At 33.1% G+C, this 20031-nt stretch overlaps 1 protein-coding gene across 3 annotated transcripts; it reads right to left on the minus strand.

The window, feature by feature from the left end:
- Window positions 1-1187: 1187 nt before the first annotated feature.
- On the minus strand, window positions 1188-15189 carry LOC127698394 (suppressor of cytokine signaling 5-like). 3 transcript variants are annotated; one of them, XM_052201847.1, is made up of 2 exons: window positions 15106-15189; window positions 1188-5285 (listed from the first exon to the last, which is right to left on the minus strand). In XM_052201847.1, the coding sequence occupies exons 1-2, from the start codon at window positions 15122-15124 to the stop codon at window positions 3781-3783; spliced, it is 1524 nt and encodes a 507-aa protein (XP_052057807.1). In that variant the 5' UTR covers window positions 15125-15189; the 3' UTR covers window positions 1188-3780. The 3 variants fall into 3 exon arrangements, with proteins under 3 accessions (XP_052057807.1, XP_052057808.1, XP_052057806.1); XM_052201848.1 differs by lacking the exon at window positions 15106-15189 and adding an exon at window positions 15030-15070; XM_052201846.1 differs by lacking the exon at window positions 15106-15189 and adding an exon at window positions 6203-7055.
- Between the last annotated feature and the right edge of the window lie 4842 nt (window positions 15190-20031).

The following is a 20031-nucleotide window of genomic DNA, read 5'->3' on the forward strand; positions in this document are numbered from 1 at the left end:
ACAGACAGACAGACGGAGTGCAAAATTAAAGTCCCCTTTGACTTCGTCGGTAGGGGACTATAAAATGTTTTCTTGACAAGTATGGTAATTCAAATACACATCATATTGTAACTTAAAATATCAAAGTATAACATATTATCAATAAATTGCATGACATTGACTGGATAGGATCTAAATAATGATCACTTCACTGCACTATTTTGTTGAACTATCAAAGCTAGTGATAAACCTTGGAAGATATAGATATCAAAGTCAGTACCATAGAGTTTTAATTGCATTTCATGCAATCTTTACCCAAAAATCATGAGATAAAGAACCTACTAGTATATTTTTTGAAAGAAGTCACTGTATCATGAAAATAAGATAATGGACAATGAACATGTATAAGACAGAAACCGCAGACCATAAGGCATGTGTCTTATCCAGCTCTACTATACCTTCTGAAATAAAAGGCTTTATCAAAAATAGTTAATGTCAACACCACCAGATTAGCATCTCATTTTCTGAGACATTTGTCTCAGGCTTGAAAACATCTTTGTTAGCCAAGGGTTACGATCCAACCCTCTCCTCTTGGATGGACTTTAACCCTTAGCTAGTGAAGATGGCTTGACAAAAAACCCAGATATAATAGCAAGAGGTCAACAGTTCATAGTTGCTACTTGCCAATAAGACTAATCTTTAACAAACTAATTTAACTCTGTCATATTAATTATTGAAGACTGTTAACATACATCATAGAAATTTCTAATCTGGATTGGGTTGTTGGTACATGATCTGAAAACCTTTTTGTGTGATTATAGTGTTATTGATAAACACCGGCATTAATATTTTGGATTCATGGTGCATGGTACACAGGTGTTCCTTTTAATATACAAACGACCAAAAATATCACCTTCAAATGTGTTGTAGAAATGTGAACAGTAGATATATGTGTCTCCATAACTACAGAACTGTGTGTAGAAACTTATCAAAGATTCCAGGTTTTTAACCTGGCCCTAATAAACAGTTTAAATGTCTTTTGGATAGATCAAATGACATTTGACAGAACTATGACGCCCACACAGTATTCCATTTTAAATCACTGAAAGTGCAAAAATTGATGATTTTTCCAAATGGTATGGAATGTTTAATCAAGTGCCATAAAGTTGTACATTTGTTTGACTACCTAATGGAAAGAAAGATAACTCTTGTAAATAATATAATTTAATAAATGTATACGTAACTTTCAACTTACAATGAAATGAATTTAAATCTACAAAACAAATAAGCACCACTGTTTACAATAAATGGATATCACCAAGGGTAACATAATACAACTACAGCAATTTTTCAACCATTTATATGAAAATTTACACAAAATCTGCTGGTCTGAAATTCTTTGAAAGGTGGAGCCCAATATAATGAATTAAAAATACCTTTTTATTTTACCTCTCACAGGCCATAGATTAGAAACCATGAGACATGAATCAAATAATGCTGAAAAACATTGACATAAATTTTCATTTGTGAAATTTAATGGGGAAAACTGAATCACAATAGACTTAAAAAGTCACAATTTAAGAAGTATACCGTTGGAAACTATAAATGATACATTAAATTAGTTCCATTACTACCATGACTACAGGTGTTTTAAAAACATAATTTTGCAGAATCTGATAGGTAAATACTTAACAATACATATGTAGAAATAGAAATAATTAGGAAACAGAAAATAAGATATTTACATTCTTTTATGTTGAGGTAATAAGCTTCAATTTTTTCAGTGTTAAAAAAAAATCTGTTCTGACAGGACTAAAATCATGATTTTTAAAATGCTCAAATCACATATTCTTTTTGAAGAAACCTTGACATAACAGATCTTCTAACAGTAATGTAAGTCAACATTCCTTTATAAAATGTTTACAGGGGCAGATCCAGGATTTTAGGTTGGGGGGGGGGGGGGGGGGGGGGGGGGGGGATGCGCAAACTTAAATTATTTTTGAGGTAAAATTAAAGAAATATTCTTTAAGCTGAGGACAACCCATGCTTTGCAAATTTTAGGGGGACGCATGTCCACCACGCCCCTGCCTGAATCCGCCCCTGCTTTACAACAATTCCAAATAAACATCAACAGAAGATTTCTCAGCTAAAACAACCACCACTAACATTTTTTAAAAATTTTGTCTCTCTCTCACCAATTGTCATCTAATATGTATACCTTAAAGGAACAGCCCGAAAAACAAAAGGGTCACATATTAAAGTAAACAGTCTGGATTTTTTAATTTAAAGAAACACTGCCTTGGAGATAGAGGAAACAATCTAAAATATGAATTTAGTAAAGCTTAATATACACAATTAATACATGCATTGTACTTCTCCAAATGGTTTCATGTAAAAGCCAAATAGATTTGATTATGACCTTACAGGAATTACAGAAATGATTGTGCTAAAACTGGTTCCTTAAACATGTTAAAAATCTGAGGTTTATGAAAAGGGAGTCAGTTTCACATTTTCCAACATTCATAACACTGTTATAAATTAAATAGAAAATACTTTTGATGCAGTCCAGCCTATTCACTGTACAAAATTAACTTTTAAAACAATTGATAATAAATATATGTACATGTATAATTATATAACAATGAATAACTTAAATTTTACAATACATGTATATAAATTAAATTTTGATTCAGACTAAGTTTAATGCTGATATGACTTTGTGTTCTTAAATTTACCTGAATATATACTTAAGTAGTATTGAAAAGTTTAGAAATATTCCTGAATCATCATGATCACCGATCTGGGAAACTTATCCTTTATTTGCTCCTTCCAATCTGAATCAATGACTGCCTCTGTTGACTCATGAAGACTTTCAAAACACCATTTTGGCAAACTTTGATTAAAATAGGACACATTAATACCCTTTCAATGGTGTAAATATAGGAAAAATTAAACGAGTGGAAAAATTTTTAATTAGCAAGGCCTACTGCCTTAAAACAGACAGCAGTTGCCAGACAATGTTCAGCAAATGATAGCTTATAGCTCACATTAGCACAAGGGCCAGATGAGCTAAAAACTGAGGTAGATGGTAAATGTTCAAAGTATCAGAGATTAATCAAGGAATAATTTCTTAAGGCCTTTATTAGCAAAGAAAGATAGGGAAAAGTTGTCTTTAGTAGGTAAATATATACACACAATAAGTGATCACAACCTCAAGTTATAAGGATTATGAAAAATAATATCTTAATGATGAAAAATAGTATATCATGTAAAAAATAAGATGCAAGTAATTCGTATCCCTCATCTGGTTTAAGTACTACAGTAGACAAAATGTGTGCCTGGCATGCCTGGAGTACTTTTCTTTACTTTGCGAGTACCAATGTTTATGGATCATTGGGACAAAACAAAAATTCTCATCCACAAAATCAAGAAAAACATTGGTTCTCCCAATCTTATTCCTTATAATAATAATGAACATCATTGCAATTTCCAATCTTGACATCATTTTCACGTCATTTTGGTTAATTTTATTACAAAATTGGAGTCTCCAGAAAAAGACACAAAATGCTATTTCTTGAATATTTTTTTAGCAAGGCAATAAAAAGTATTAGGGTCAACAATCAAACATAAGGTTGATCTGGAGGCATGAAACAGACATATATATTTTTGGGGCTTTACCAGCGATGATTTCAATCTTAAACAAGAAATTTCAAATCAACATACTTTTAATATCAATGTGATTGTGTGGATGATGGAATACAATTGCTAAGAGATCTTTTGGTATTACCCAATCTATAAATCTCATGCATTCAAGTCAAATCTTCGAATTCTCACTTTTTGCTTGTAATGATAATAAGTGAGGTACTCTTTCAGAGATCTGGGTAATGGAAGAAAATTAATGCCATCATATGTAATTCTGTCACTTAAAGTAGCACGACATAGATGTTGTAATGAAAATGGAAAATTTCTGTGAAGTGGAATAGTCAACATTGGTTCGAAAAACATACAACAATTAGGATCCTTATAGTGTTCAATGAGACCACATACACTTTCTGAAGCAAATACTCCAGGATCATGACTGTCAAAACTGAATTTATGATTCCATTGTTCAATGCGAGCATGTAGAGATCTACCATAACGTCTGAAACTGACAGAGAACAAGTAATCCTCCTGTGCACTATCACGTAATAGGAATGTACCCTCTGGTTTATTATCCAACAGCTGCTCTGCTTGATATCTGTCCATCACACCCCAGTAAAAGCTGCAGTTAGTTATAGCACTTATGTCTGGAACCAAACAATGAATGAAATCAACTTGTGAATGTGACTGTAGTGGTTGACTTCTTGGTCTATTTAAGTGTGGATTAGCCAACAGTTCACGGGATGCCATCATCTCACTTGAAGTCATCAATGTCCTTGGCAAGAATGTTCCTCTTACTTGAGGATATGATATTTCTCCATAAAAGTCTTCTCTTTTTTTATTTATTCTTGAACAAGATCCACGATGGTGACAGGGTTCAACACTGCCACCTACAGCACCAAGTACAGGAGCTTTCACCCAAACGTCATTAACATCAATGCCTTCTTCCATTTCCCTCGCCCTTTGGGCGATACGTTGTTCATCTATATCTTCTGTTGGATAAAGTTCATCAAAATTAATTCTTTGAGATAGGAGAAAAAGATCTGTTTGACCCCATACAGAGTTTGGACGAGACTGGACCCTTTCTTCTGAATAAAAAGGATTACTTGTCCAAGTTAAAGATCCTGTAGCTCCCAAGCTACCAGATGCTGTAGCACCTACTTCATCTGTTCTACGAAAAGATGTACAAACACACTTCTCAGTACTGATTTCCTCTTGTTCATCATTTTTACGGGTGTTTTTTGGCACTTGAAGACGCCCACGTAATTTTAATGTAAAAAATTTCTTCCTCGTAGTTCCTTTATCTTGAGTATTTTCTGACTTTTTCCGTCTTGAATTTGTTTGTCTAGGAGAAACTTTCTCAGGGACAACTTTAATGCTTGCCTGATCCTCATCTTCTATAGATAAGGAGTTCATCAACTCTGTTTCATCTTCATCATCTGTTATATCTACATATTCAGTCTCCTCTGCTTCCATTGATGATGTAGGAATTTCAATAAATTCAGAAATGCTGTTAAGTGAAAACTGACTTCCACAACAAAAGAATGGTCTGACTGCAGAACGATATAAACGATGATTACTCATAACTGCACTGTTTCTCTGCTGGGGTTGGTTATCTCTCACGGCTGATAATTTGCCAGAATCATCTGATTCGGCCTTATCATCTCCTAAAAGAGAAACAAATATTAAATGTTTAAACACAGGAAGTGAGTTAATCTGGTTAATCTATTAAAATGATTACTGGAAATGTTGACACACAATATTAATGGGTTCAATCCCAACTTATTTGGTGACAAACAATGTTATACAAATACAGAGTATTGATATTATCTGCTTTGTTGTAAATACAAAATTAACATTTTTGTTTGTGTTAATGTGTGGCAACAATTGTTGTGCCCGTACATTAAATCACATCATAATTTTAATTTTTGTTTTTTCTTACATCAGTTTTCTCCCAGCAGTTCTTCCCAGGCCGTTATACCACAATGGTATGTATCATGGTGCAAGATTTCATAATAAAATGTATTATAAAATAAAATATGGTTCTATGATTCTAGGATAAAAGTGTTATTTCACATTCCATGGTGCTATATTTTGAAAGTACTGCCTGGAAAGATCACTGTTTTAATGAGCATAAAATGAAAAATAGTCTTTCATAAAGTGACATCTTGATACAATTTTGCATTTTAATTGATCATTCTCATTAATCATTGTCAATTCATAGTATTTGAAAGTTGTATATCATTTCATTAATTTTCATCACAATTTGAAATAATTCATCATTATAAAGTCATGAAAGTAGGAAGTGTTGATAACATAAAACCCATCATTTTCAACAAAGAGGGCATAAATATTGCATATTAAAATGTGCACCTCTTCTGGATTCCAGGAATATAAATTTCCAAGGATTTTTTTTTACTTTTACAAAAACTAGTGTATATTCTAAAAGCAAGCAAAAGTAAATGAAAGCAATTACACTGTACAGTTGTCAATACTCAGTTTCCTGAGAAAAATCAATATTTGATAGTGCACAGTGTGTAATCAAGTAACCAAGAAGAAAATTAAATTAGAACTGTGGCCCTACCTTTTTCTCTGAAAGCACTTTTCATTATGACAACCTTCCATTTACAATTGTAATAATGAAGCAATCCAATAATGTACAAAATAAATATCACTAACTAACACAAAGGGCAAGATAGGAAACTAACTATTTCCCACTTCACTTCAAAATCATAACTGCCCCCAGACATATGTTGTAGTAATTATTAATTTCCTGTACCAGTTGCTCTAAACTTCCTGTTTACATACAAAATATTCATTAAATGTGACATGTAAATTCAATTAACCTCATCTTAGGTTTTTAAGAAACAATTTCCTACATTATGTCTTTGTCATTTTTCTTGGTGGATAATTGGTTAAAAGAGTTGTGTCTTACTTTTTTAATGCTTTCCACTTATTATTTAAGTGCTTGATGTGAAAAACATCTGTCACTAAATGTTTCAAGTAGATTCTGCATTTAGACATCTGTTTGTCTGGTCTGTGATAGGTAGACAATTTTGATTTTTTTTCCATACATATAACTAGATTCAACTTAAGCTTATTTCTGATTTTTTTTTATCAGCAGATGCTATACATGTACTTGCTTCCTCGCCAGATATTCAGTTTTATGCTTTTAGTGGGATACCAAGTTTTGCTGATTTTATGAGTATCTGAGAACAACAAATTGCATGTTCAATGAAGTACACATTTCTACAAGGTTTAGGCTTGTATGCACTATGCAGACTTTTGGCAAAGTCACAAAATCAAGTATCCACAAAAATACAATTTTACCTCAATCCACAAATATCAATAAATCCACATCATTAAGTCATAAATATATATATAAAATGAAAAGTATAAGCATTGTGTTGAAAATTTGCATTGACAATTTAAAGATCTGATTGTTAAAGATCTGATTGAAATTTACATCCTGTTTCCACACCAGGCTAATTAGGCTCTGTTTTACTTTCTGTTTTTATAATCACTGGTTCGACTTATGAAATTCATTCCTCAAAATTTTGAACATGTATGTTACACAATACAGCAAATCCATATTGATCCCCTCTCCCCCCCCCCCCCCCCCCCCCCCCCCCAAAAAAATCTGAAAAAAAAAACAATAAAACATAAAACAGTGCGTTGTCAGACCCTTTTTATAACTTCCTTTGGCTAAATGTTCATAATTATGTTTATTAATTTTGTCTCAGCTTGTGCGAAAAATCTTATTTTTGTTTGCTTCAACATTGGATCGTTTCAAAATTTTTTGTTCCTGTATGTTATTGAAAACAATAGACTTTTAGTGCTTATTATTTATTAATTCTAAAGTTGCAAAATTATGTGGATCTGAAGGAAAACTCATCCCCCTCAACACAAAAGATAAATGGTCGATGCCTAAAACTAACAATTCATATAAAACCTACATGTAGGTTTCTGACACCGAATAACTGTAGTCAAAGAACTTAGAATTGGTTATATGATTTGAATTTATATTCAATTTTTTGCTTTTGTGCAATACACTATGCTGTTGCGAATTGACCCCCTCCCCAACAAAAAAAACCAAAAAAATTACCCCCCTTTTTTTTTGCTTTTGTGAAATACACTATGCTGTTGCGCATTGACCCCCAAATTTTTGTTACCCCCCCCCCCCTTTTTTGAACAAAAAAAAATATTCTTTTTAATTTCTGAAATCTGAAATGAAATAAAAATTGCCCCCCCCCCCCCTTTCCAAAAAAAATATTCTTTCCCTCAAGATATGGTCATAATCTCAATTCAAATTTCCAATGGAGTTTGCAACCATAATTACCAATTTAAATACATCATAAAAGTCTTAAATAGACGATTTAAAAGCAGTGTAAGGGAGGTAATCCAACATTGTACAATTTTGTTTTTGGATTACCTCCCTTACACTGCTTTTAAATTGTCCATTAACCAAGAAACCCTTGTTTTTTTCCCTTTTTTACCCCTAATTCCTAAACGGTTTGAGCCATAACCCCTCAAAGCCAATCCTAACCATCCCTTTGTAGTATGGAAACTTGTGGTATAATTTCAGAGAGATCCATACACTTAAACACAAGTTATTGTCTGGAAGTAACAAAAATGCTTATTTTTGACCCCTTTTTGGCCCCTAATTCCTTAACTGTTGGTACCATAACCCCTTAAATCAATCCCAACCTTCCTTTTGTGGTATTGAACCTTATGGTAAAATTTTATAGAGATCCATACACTTAAACTAAAGTTATTGTGCGAAAACCAATGTGTCTTCGGACGACGACGATGCCAACGTCATACCAATATACGACTGCAAAAATTGTTTGCGGTCGTATAAAAAGGGAAAGAAACTATAAAGATTTCACACTGCTATGTTATCTGTATATTTCTCCTACTCTATGACGGTAACACCCAGGTCCATGTTTTTGTGTTAGCTTGACATTTTTCAAGCATTGGTTTGTATCCTTATTATATGGACATTATGCAACCCACCCACAAAAATATATCTATTCAATCAAGTCAACACATTTATCTTATATAAAAATAAGAAGATGTGGTATGATTGCCAATGAAACACTTCTCCACAAGAGACCAAATGACACAGAAATTAAGTTCTATAGGTCACTGTACAGCCTTCAAAAATGAGCAAAGCCCATCTAAGCTTATCCCAATAAAAATATTCATACCTTTGATCAAGATACTGACAAAGATTTCATGCACAACAAATGCCCAAATGAGGTAAAATAATGTATAAAATGAAAATACATTGACAGGAAAATATAACAAAATGATCAAGCTATTGCAAAGAAAAACTGACACAATTGCAAATATAAGCTGACATTTGAATTAAATTTCAAATCATTCTAAACATAAATTATCACTATAAACAAGTATACCTGACAAAAGAAAAAACATTTGTAGGCCAAATCCTTATTGGCCTTTTACAATTGTGTCCTGATCTATGGTATACTTACATGTTGACATATATATCAGTATAAGGGGTGTATGTAAGGTATATATTAGCTTTTCATTCTATAACTAACTACAAGTCATTATGATTCAAATTGGGTAAAATGGGTCACTCACTTCTGTCATAAAATTTCATTGTATTTTTTTAACTTGAACTTGAAAAATTGTGTAAAGTAAGACTCTGTTTTCACTTTATTTGATTTATGAAAATTAAGTTTGACACTTATCACATCACATGCTTATTATTTGGAAGTGAAGAACTGATAAATATAATTTTGCCACTACAAGTGATTGTCTCTGTAAAGCATATATCTATATACTTTAACTTAACACAACATACTTATCTTTCATTTTTTTTGGGAATGATTAATTGATTGTTCGTAGCTTAACATCCAGTGGCAATTATACATGTAAGCATATTCAGGACCAGAAACTATTTATATGCAACACAATAGATGGGTTTTGCAATGTGGGACAACAGAGATGAAGAGAGGGAAATTTGGACTGCCACTGGAAAACAATTGAATGTTGGATAAAGACAGAAATTTAACCATGCAACAGGCCACCCTCAAACCCATTCGGTTCCTAACATTTGGCATTTTATTATTCAGGGGTTGTCTGACCTGCCATAAAATGAAATCCTAATATAAAGGTAAGCCTATCATGCATCATTTTGTTGATAAATTAATGGTGATTTCCAACATAGCAAGTTTCAGAGGGATAGATGACCGCAGAATAGAACAATAGGGAAAGTTGGCAACTAAAACATGTAAAAGATTTACTTTTTTTGTAAAAGCGTTTAAGAATGATTTGTGGAATGCCTTTAAAACGCCTTAAAATTGGAATTAATTTTCTAGTATAAATAGCTTAAAATTACTACTTTCAATTTTTGAGAAAACATATGAAACCTTGAAGTTTCATGTTGATTATCAGTGATTATAAAGTACGAATTCGAATATACAATACAGGGATTGTTTTTATTAGGTATACAATGGGGGGGGGGGGGGGGGGGGGGGGCTGGGTGAGAAAGTGGTCTAAGTACAATTTACTGTAGTTCATCATTATAAACATGATACAGCAAGTCTGTCAAGACTGTGATTTTGAACCTATACAGGCGCATTCCACTCCGATCTTTATTGACTAGGATGGCCAGTTTTCCTGTCAAAGGTATGTTGTTCTTTCCGACTTCCTCTTTCTCTACAGAAAGTTTAAAACTGGAACTATAGGCAGACTTGCTAAAAAGTTTTTAAATAACAAGTAACTTAATCAATTATACATTTTCTCAGGTGTGAACACAGGTAAACAGAAAAGTGATTAGGGATAATTACCAATATCTCCCAAGGGTATCTAAACAGTCGTTGAGGGACCCTTTGGGTTTTAGTTTCTTTACCTGAAAACTTTGCACACAATAATAAGTTCAAAATGGTGTTTAAAAACCTCAATTGCAATGAAATCGGGATGACTGAATTAACTTTTTTTGTTACTTTTTTTTTTCTGGACAAAAATTCCAATACTAATTAAATAATTCTTTTGCATTTCAGAATCTGTCAACTATGTCTGGCAAATTTGGCTGTTTCTGGACCCTTAATATATATACATGTAATACAATGTTCAATTCAATAAACCTTTTAGTCAATTAAACTTGCTCAAAAGGGCAGATTTATTTCAAACAATTTAATACAATGAATAGTGATGATTGATGATGTTTAGTAATAACATAATAAATTTATAGCACTCATGTTGTTTTAAAAATTTCATCTCTTTTCATCCAGAGACTATATGCTAGCTATCAATTGCAAATTACACAGGTTTTTAATAATTTCTAGATTCTCAAAGCCCACTAGCTAGATGATTACATTTTCAAAAATTAGAATATATATGTTTTATAATAAAAGTATGACAGTATACTTTGAAACAGACAAGTAAATTTTGCAATAAATTGTACTTTTAATTTGAAAAAAATCAATTAAATAATCCTCCCAAAATTCATGAAAAAAGTTAAAATTTATACACAGTAGTATTCAATACGTTTCTTTAATATGGCTTTAAAGTTTTACACTACACTACCAAGTATTAATGCAAAAATTGGTATTTCATTTTAATTATGTCAATGGGAAGTGTTTTTAATTGCTCAATCGAGCTAATATAGCCCATGCATTCAAGCTATGTTCGAAGTGTAGATTTATAATAACTTATCATTCTGGTTATGTGTGAAATGTGTCCCCTGACATGTCAATAATAACCATTAAATCATGGAATATACATTGTACAATGTACCTCATTTCATGTGTAATCCCAGTGATGGATTCAGGAAAGGCGTATGTTTGGGAAAATAAAATGTTTTGCCACCCTCAGAATTTTGACAATTAAGTCCCTTTCCATGGATGCTGCCCCCACCCCCAAATACACAACTTGATGTATATAGATATATAGACCATTGTTTTCAAACAAAATTCAGGCATGGTATTACACATAAACAATGTACATGTATACTGTACCATCTTTAGCTTTGATGAGTACTCAAGAATGACATACAAGTAATTGCTTCTGACATCCTTTGCTGCATTTTTTTTAAAATGTGGACTAATTATGTATCTGAATTGAGGTATAATCCACTAAATATTGGATATTCATGACTGGTTTTCATTATGCTGCATTTAAGTACCAGCTGAGTCCATATATAAATAAGGATATGTGGTAATGGTATGATTGCCAATGAGACAACTATCCACCAGGATTGTCATCAAAAGGGACAGTAAGAAACCACAGAAAAAAATAATATCATGAATATTGAGAGCTTAAAAGTCATGATTTTCAGGTTGGACCATGAAGTAAGTCAGTCTTTTAGTTTTTCATAAAAAATGCAGCATGAGGTGTCAAAATCAATTACAATTCATCATTAAGTAGTCGTCATAGATCGGGAGTGTAAATGTATGTGCAAAAAGATGCATGAATATCATTTTAAGATCTAGTTATAAAAAACTACAATATTTCAATTAGTCAATCTAAGTAATTTTCAAATGGTTGATTACAAAACATATGTTTATAAACTAAAGTATAATCCACCAAATGTTTATATTTTTAAAGTTTATTCCTGACCTATCTGGATAGATGAGTTTCCAATCTCATTTAGTTTTATGAATTAATTGCCAGGGATTATTAAAGGGAAAACTTGTCATAAGACATTGTGACGTTGATATTTTGGGTGACATTTATGTGACATCAATTTTTTTAGGGAAAAGGCACTAATCAGAAGATTGTGTATTCTCGTGTGATACATGTATGTTTCGTATACATCCTAATTAAAATTTTCATGGCTGAAGGTTTCCATTGTTGAGTTTATTCACTTATGTACTGGCATTTTAAAAGCATGTTCTTTTGAATGTTTTGATATGCCTAGATTTATTTGTAAACGCTTACTGCATATTTTTTTACTGTTTCCTACAACTTCATGATTTTTGGATGTTATTAAAATGGCATTTAATATATGTTTTCTTAAAGTAACAAGAGTGCACACGCTGAAATGTCTCGCCTTCTTTACTGACCATTGAATTTATGTTGATAGTCCTATTAAAATATAAAGCTTTACTACAAGTATCACACAAACTTAACATTTTCCAAGAAAATGAGGTCAAGGTCAGATAAACCAAACGGGAAATACATGTACAACTTACAATCATTCAATACACCAAATATATAGTTGACCTATTGCTTATAGTATCTAAGAAACAGCCTTAACCAGGAAAACTAAACATTGACCAATGAACCATGAAAATGAGGTCAAGGTCATATGAACCATGCCAGACAGACATGTACACCTTACAATCAATCTATGCATTAATTATAGTTGACCTATTGCTTATAGTATCTAAGAAACAAACTTAACCATGAAAACTTAACATTGACCAATGAACCATGAAAATGAGGTCAAGGTCATATGAACCATGCCAGATAGACATGTACACCTTACAATCATTCCATACAACACAAATAGTTGACCTAGGCCTATTGCTTATAGTTTAATAAAAACAGACCAAAATACAAAAACTTAACACTGAGTAATGAACCATGAAAATAAGGTCAAGGTCAAATAAAACCTGTGAGACTGACATGTACATCATAAATTATTTCCATACACCAAATATAGTTGACCTATTGCATATAGTATTAGAAAAAAAGACCAAAACACAAAAACTTAACTTTGACCACTGAACCATGAAAATGAGGTCACGGTCAGATGAAACCTGCCAGTTGGACATGTACACCTTACACTCATTCCATACACCAAATAATAATAGTAGATATTTTACTTAAAGTATCTGATATATGGACTTGACCATGAAAACTTAACCTTGTTCACTGATCCATGAAATGAGGTCGAGGTCAGATGAAAACTGTCTGACTGGCATGAGGACCTTGCAAGGTATGCACATACTAAATATAGTTCTCCTATTACTCATAATAAGAAAGAAATTAACATTACAAAAACTCTTAACTTTTTTTTCAAGTAGTCACTGAACCATGAAAATAAGGTCAAGGACAATGGACATATGAAAGACGGAAATTTCATAACATAAGGCATCTATATACAAAGTATGAAGCATCCAGGTCTTCCACCTTCTAAAATATAAAGCTTTTAAGAAGTTAGCTAACGCCACCACCGCCGCCGCCGGATCACTATCCCTATGTCGAGCTTTCTGCGATAGAAGTCGCAGGCTCACAAATAAGATTAATAATAATAATTTAATATGCAGATAGGAAATGACAATACATAGATATAAGAAGATGTGGTATGAGTGCCAATTAGACAACTCTCCATCCAAGTCACAATTTGTAAAAGTAAACCATTATAGGTCAAAGTACGGCCTTTAACACGGAGCCTTGGCTCACACCGAACAGCAAGCTATAAAGGGCCCCAAAAATGACTAGTGTAAAACCATTCAAACAGGAAAACCAACGGTCTAATCTATATAAAAAACGAGAAACACTTATGAACCACATCAACAAACGACAACCACTGAGCATCAGGTTCCTGACTTAGGACATTCTGGAAATGAATGTTTTCAAAAATCATAGTTCTCGTAAATCATAAAAAGTTTTTATTCCAATACTTTTCAGTACTAAAATTAACTAAATAACTTGAGGTTGATGTTTCATGTAACACTTTAGAATTTTAAGTGACACATATTTTTATATTAGAAAAAATGGCTGAACAGGCAGGTTTAATGAAAATTGTGGTGTATGTCTTTAAAAGCGAATTTGCATGAGTTTGACATTTATAATGTTGTAGTGTTGTTGTTGTTCCAAATACAGGAAGACTTAATGTTTTTTTCCCGTCATTCATTTGTCAATACAGGGCCTTTTATAGCTTGCTATGCAGTGTAGGTTTAGCTCATTGTTGAAGACCTTATGGTGACCTTTAATTGCTTACTTCTACAACATTTGGTCCCTGGTGGAGAGTTGTCTCATTGGCAATCATACCACATCTTCTTATTTTTATATATGAGTTAATTAAAACCAATGGAATATGGATGCTTCGAAAACATATGATGTACATTTGTTACATTCTACATGTAAAAAATCATATGACACGAAGATATGATTTGGTTAGGATCACTTGCAGGTAATCCCTTTTGGGATTCTGTTTCTGGACCAATTTTCAGATTTAGCCGCTCTCTGACAGATCTAACATTAGGTAAATGTAAACCGCAGATTGTTTTATTATAAATTGATTTTCTTGGTTGATTGCTGTCCCCTCAAGGATTTGAATAGTCAGATACAAATCCTTGCTGTCCCCTTAACATCTGCTGACGTTTATCCAACATATACTTTTTGGCTGGATATGCACAGTCACAAGTATAAACAAGTCAGACTGACAGACAGTTGAATCACTGTTTTAGCTATGAAGTTTACTGTACCTGTGAGTTTTTCTAACATCTTCTAATCCTAAACTTTGTCAGAAATATAAATCTACATGTGTAAGGTGAAACTTACCGCTACCCTTTCCCGGCATCGTGTTTCACTAGATTCTCATTTTTATGAATGAACAACAGGAAATGGTTTGCGTAGGTGTCTGACTGACGTCATGTTGCAATATAAATGAGGAAAACTGGTTCATATCAAGATATTCCTATTCTTCGTAATAGTGCTAGTTACCAGCACAAAAATATCGAGTCGACCCAAGACACATATCGGACTGTTTGAAAACTTATATAAAAATTTTATCATGACCCCACAATTCTCTATTCTTTGATTTATTTTTACCTATTATAATTTTTCTCTGTTCTTTAATTTATTGGCCCTATATTCCGCACCTACGTATTCTATTACATGGATATTGTGTATTGAAACGCGTCACACAATTTCAAAACTTATTTATACTAATAAAAAAGTTTAAAATCTAAAGATCACTTTTATACAGTATCAATATGGGGAATAACTTTTAACTTATATATATTTATATATATATATATATATATATAGATTCTACCACTGCATCGAGTGTGATACGATATTTATCCACTCGAGACAGTTAAATTTTTAAATTTAAAACGCGAGGCTCGCCGAGCGTTTTAAATATTTAAAATTTAACTGTCGAGAGTGGATAAATATCGTATTACACGAGATTTGGTGGTGGAATCTTTTCTCTCATGATTTTCAAACAATATGCAGGCAAACTTATTCCTTCTTTTCGAATGATCTGCAAAAAGATGTGTTCTTTCTATGTGACGTCATCAGGCATGGTCGCCTTTTTTCATGCCATCACTTTAGGAAATTCAGAGGAAAGCAAGAAAATTCGACGTCATAATCGGATTTTAACCAATGAAGAACTGAGATCAAACGAACCACACGTTGATTAATTTTTTTTATACAATGGGTGCAGAAAGGGATAAAAATATACGAAGAATTAGAGAAATATAGATTCTACCACTGCATCGAGTGTGATACGATATTTATCCACTCGAGACAGTTAAATTTTCAAATTTAAAACGCGAGGCTTGCCGAGCGTTTTAAATATTTAAAATTTAACTGTCGAGAGTGGATAAATATCGTAATACACGAGATTTGGTGGTGGAATCTTTTCTCTAATGATTTTCAAACAATATGCAGGCAAACTTATTCCTTCTTTTCGAATGATCTGCAAAAAGATATGTTCTTTCTATGTGACGTCATCAGGCATGGTCGCCTTTTTTCATGCCGTCACAATAGGAAATTCAGAGGAAAGCAAGAAAATTCGACGTCATAATCGGATTTTAACCAATGAAGAACTGAGATCAAACGAACCACACGTTGATTAAATTTTTTTTATACAATGGGTGCAGAAAGGGATAAATTGACGAAGAATTAGAGAAATATAGATTCTACCACTGCATCGAGTGTGATACGATATTTATCCACTCGAGACAGTTAAATTTTCAAATTTAAAACGCGAGGCTCGCCGAGCGTTTTAAATATTTAAAATTTAACTGTCGAGAGTGGATAAATATCGTATTACACGAGATTTGGTGGTGGAATCTGTTTCTCTAATGATTTTCAAACAATACGCAGGCAAATGTATTCCTTCTTTTCGAATGATCTGCAAAAAGATGTGTTCTTTCTATGTGACGTCATCAGGCATGGTCGCCTTTTTTCATGCCGTCACAATAGGAAATTCAGAGGAAAGCAAGAAAATTCGACGTCATAATCGGATTTTAACCAATGAAGAACTGAGATCAAACGAACCACACGTTGATTAAATTTTTTTTATACAATGGGTGCAGAAAGGGATAAATTGACGAAGAATTAGATAAATATATATATATATATACGTATAAATTTAAAATCGATAGGAGGATACTTTTTACAGTAAATTTAAGCGGGAATAAGCTTAAAATCTAGAAGATACTTTATACAGTAAAAGTTAAGCGGGCATAAGCTTCTAGATCAGGGCGTTTTCAAGAACTAGCAAACCCTGAAACCCAATCCTGCGCCTAAACTGGGAACAGTATATCTAATAATATATATGTTCCTGGTCTAAACAAACTTTCTAAGTAATGTGAGAAATACCGTGAGAAATGGTGTACCAAAAGAGGAAGTTATTAGTACAAGAGTTGAAGAGAGACTAGTTGTTTCAATTTTGACCTCAGGATCAGGATAGGATCAGCTTCAAATCTAAAAGGTTACTTTATACAGTATATGTTAAGCGGGAAGAATACCCTGTTTCTTCTTGTTTATCTATAAACATACATGCAAAAAATAGTTTTTGGCAGAGCACTTTTCAGTAGCCACTTTATATACAATGTCAGTTTATAATCATCTCCTTGTATGCTATAATATCCGAGTTAAAGCTTTAATAGTCTGATTCTGTGTGTATGCAGTTTATAACATAGACTTGCCAAAAGATTATGGATATTTATAATGTCCTCCTTTTTTAATAATGCATAGAAGTGGCTACAGTCAATCACAAGCTGTACAACACATGATCTTGTTTATTTGAGAAAGTGTTTTTCCAAACTTGTGACCCAATGATGTTTATTGTATACATTTTCAGTTCTTGGAAGGCTTCTTTTCTTTGCTTAAATAGAGCCGGACAGTCTAGCAAGAAATGAATCTCGTCTTCGTCGCTCAATCCACAGCATTTACAAGTTGGTGCTTCCTTCCCTCCAGAATATTTATATTTTAAACTTTGTAAGAGATATGTTCTAGTAATTAGACGTGCTTTTCTTTATATCCGAAATTGTTGAATTTAGACAGCTCCAAGATGGGTGAGTGGATCCAAAGGTTAGGCAGTTTTGACTTAAATGTTTCAAAGAAAATTTTTGTGACATCAGATTTTAATTTTTGAGTCCAGAACTCTCGAATAGGTGATTTGACTGTAGATTTCTATGAAAGCTTGGTGGGCAAGCATTGTTGGAGAGCAGTTATCTTTTGGTATTTGATATAATAATAGAAGCCACTCGATCTTGTTAAAGAAGCTTGTTGGATTTTGCATATTCATGAGGATTTGACGCTCAGAGAGATCCCTAATTGTACTGTTTTCGCATGAAAGTACAGTATGAAGAAATGTCAGTTGCCTTTTATGAGTTTCTGCCTCACTGAGAGGCAATGCTCCAATAAGTAGTGGTACTGCACAGTTTGCTGTTTTGATAGGTAGAGATTGAAAGCGGCTCTTCAAGTTCTTTAAATGAAATTTATTTAATTTATCCATCTGGGAATTGTTTATTGGTAAAATTTCCAAACCATAAATCATTCTTGGCAAGACATAGCACTGGTAGATTTTAAAGGAGGCTGCCGGGTTTAATCCATTAGTTCCATGCACTCCAGTTTTTATAAGAGAATGAAGTGTTCTCCTGGCTATGCCCATTCTAGCATCAATGTTAAGGTTGTTTTCTTTTAGTTCTGATCTTATTATTCCCAGATGGGTTGTTTCTTTGGAAGGGTATATGATGGTGTTGTCCAATGTCCAACTAAGTTTTGATCTATCCAGTTTTGCTGATTTATTTAGGATTACAGCTTTAGTTTTTTCAGGGTGCAGCGTTACACGGTCCTGTTTAGAATGCCAGATAGCGGTAGATACCATTGTTTGAAGTTCTGTCGGGTCGCTACTCAAGAAAGCAATATCGTCTGCACATGTTGGACATCCTACGTAGGTTGTTCTAATTTTTAAGCCGATATTATGTGATTTTAGGTCCTCAAGGAGATCGTTCACATACATTTTATATAAGAAGGGTGACAGTACTCCTCCTTGTCTGACTCCTTGTTTGATGCCAAAAGAGTGGCTGAGGATACCTTTTCATTTGACTTTTGACGTTAGACCAGAATAGAAATCCTTGATAACTGTCCATAATGAGCAATTTGGGATTTTTTCATAGAACTTATCCATCATTATAATGTGGTCCACTACATCAAACGCTTTTTTACTATCTACTGACATGAGAAATAATGACTGATCTAATGTTTGGTTTCAGATCGCGTCATTGGTGATAAAAGCTGCCATTAACATGCATAGTCCCTCTGTAAAGCCAAATTGGAGAGTAGAAAGCAAGAAGATGTTGGAGAGATCTGGGAGGATGGAGCTTTCAAAGAGCTTGGAGATAATAGGCGTCACTGTAATGCCTCGGTAATTGTCCATAATAGATGCATCTTTTCCAGTTTTCAATACTGGTGTAAGAATTCCAGATTTGAGATTGCCAGGGACTTTTCGTTCTTTCAGAATTTTTCCAAATAGGTTTGTGAGAAACGTTGTGACAGAGTACGAAGAGTTTTTAAGATGTTCAGATGAAATTCCAAATTCATCGGCAGCTTTTCTACTATTGAGTTTTTTTATCGCTGTAGCTACCACATCTGACGTGATATCTAGAGGTTTAGAGCAGGATTGTTCCTCATATTGATGTATGAGTGAGTGGCGCATATCACAGAGTTCCTTTTGTCCATAGGTACTTGGGGACAGGACATTTTTTTTAGCCCTTACCTTTTTTCTAAAATCCGTTATTTTTTACTGCAGCGGTCACTGATATATTATATAATGTAGTACACCCCAGCCAGCCCCTCCTTTGTCACACTATCAGGATGCCTGTTCCATGACCATTCTTCTGAAGATGAAATACATTTCCGGACTTCATGTGAAAAATAAAATCTGAAATAATTTTTCTCTTTGATTTTCTTGTATAGCAAATAAGTGAAAAAATGTTTTAATAGTTGACAATGAGCAAAAAGGAAAAGTCGTTCCATTTATTACATCGCGATGACCTTGAGGTCATTCCGATGTATTGCTATCGCCTAGATTTCCATTATGTAAATTAGTTTTGGGTTTGTAACCGATCTATAAACATGATAAATATGCGCACATAAACGAGTGCAAAATAACATTCCTTGTCGTTTGATATAAATACATCTCTTCAATGAATACTGATAAAAATATTTTTGTTTACAACATAAATC

The sequence above is a fragment of the Mytilus californianus genome, unplaced genomic scaffold (genome assembly GCF_021869535.1).
Source record: "Mytilus californianus isolate M0D057914Y unplaced genomic scaffold, xbMytCali1.0.p SCAF_4, whole genome shotgun sequence".
In the NCBI taxonomy this organism is placed as follows: domain Eukaryota; kingdom Metazoa; phylum Mollusca; class Bivalvia; order Mytilida; family Mytilidae; genus Mytilus; species Mytilus californianus.

What these genes read in the sequence shown, in the direction of transcription:
- LOC127698394 (XM_052201846.1), bottom strand. Translation starts at nt 6,227, where the DNA reads ATGAAAAGTGCTTTCAGAGAAAAAG. An exon ending in AAGTGCTTTCAGAGAAAAAG is followed by an intron (nt 5,286 to 6,202) that starts GTAGGGCCACAG and finishes TTTCTCTTTTAG; the next exon opens with GAGATGATAAGGCCGAATCA.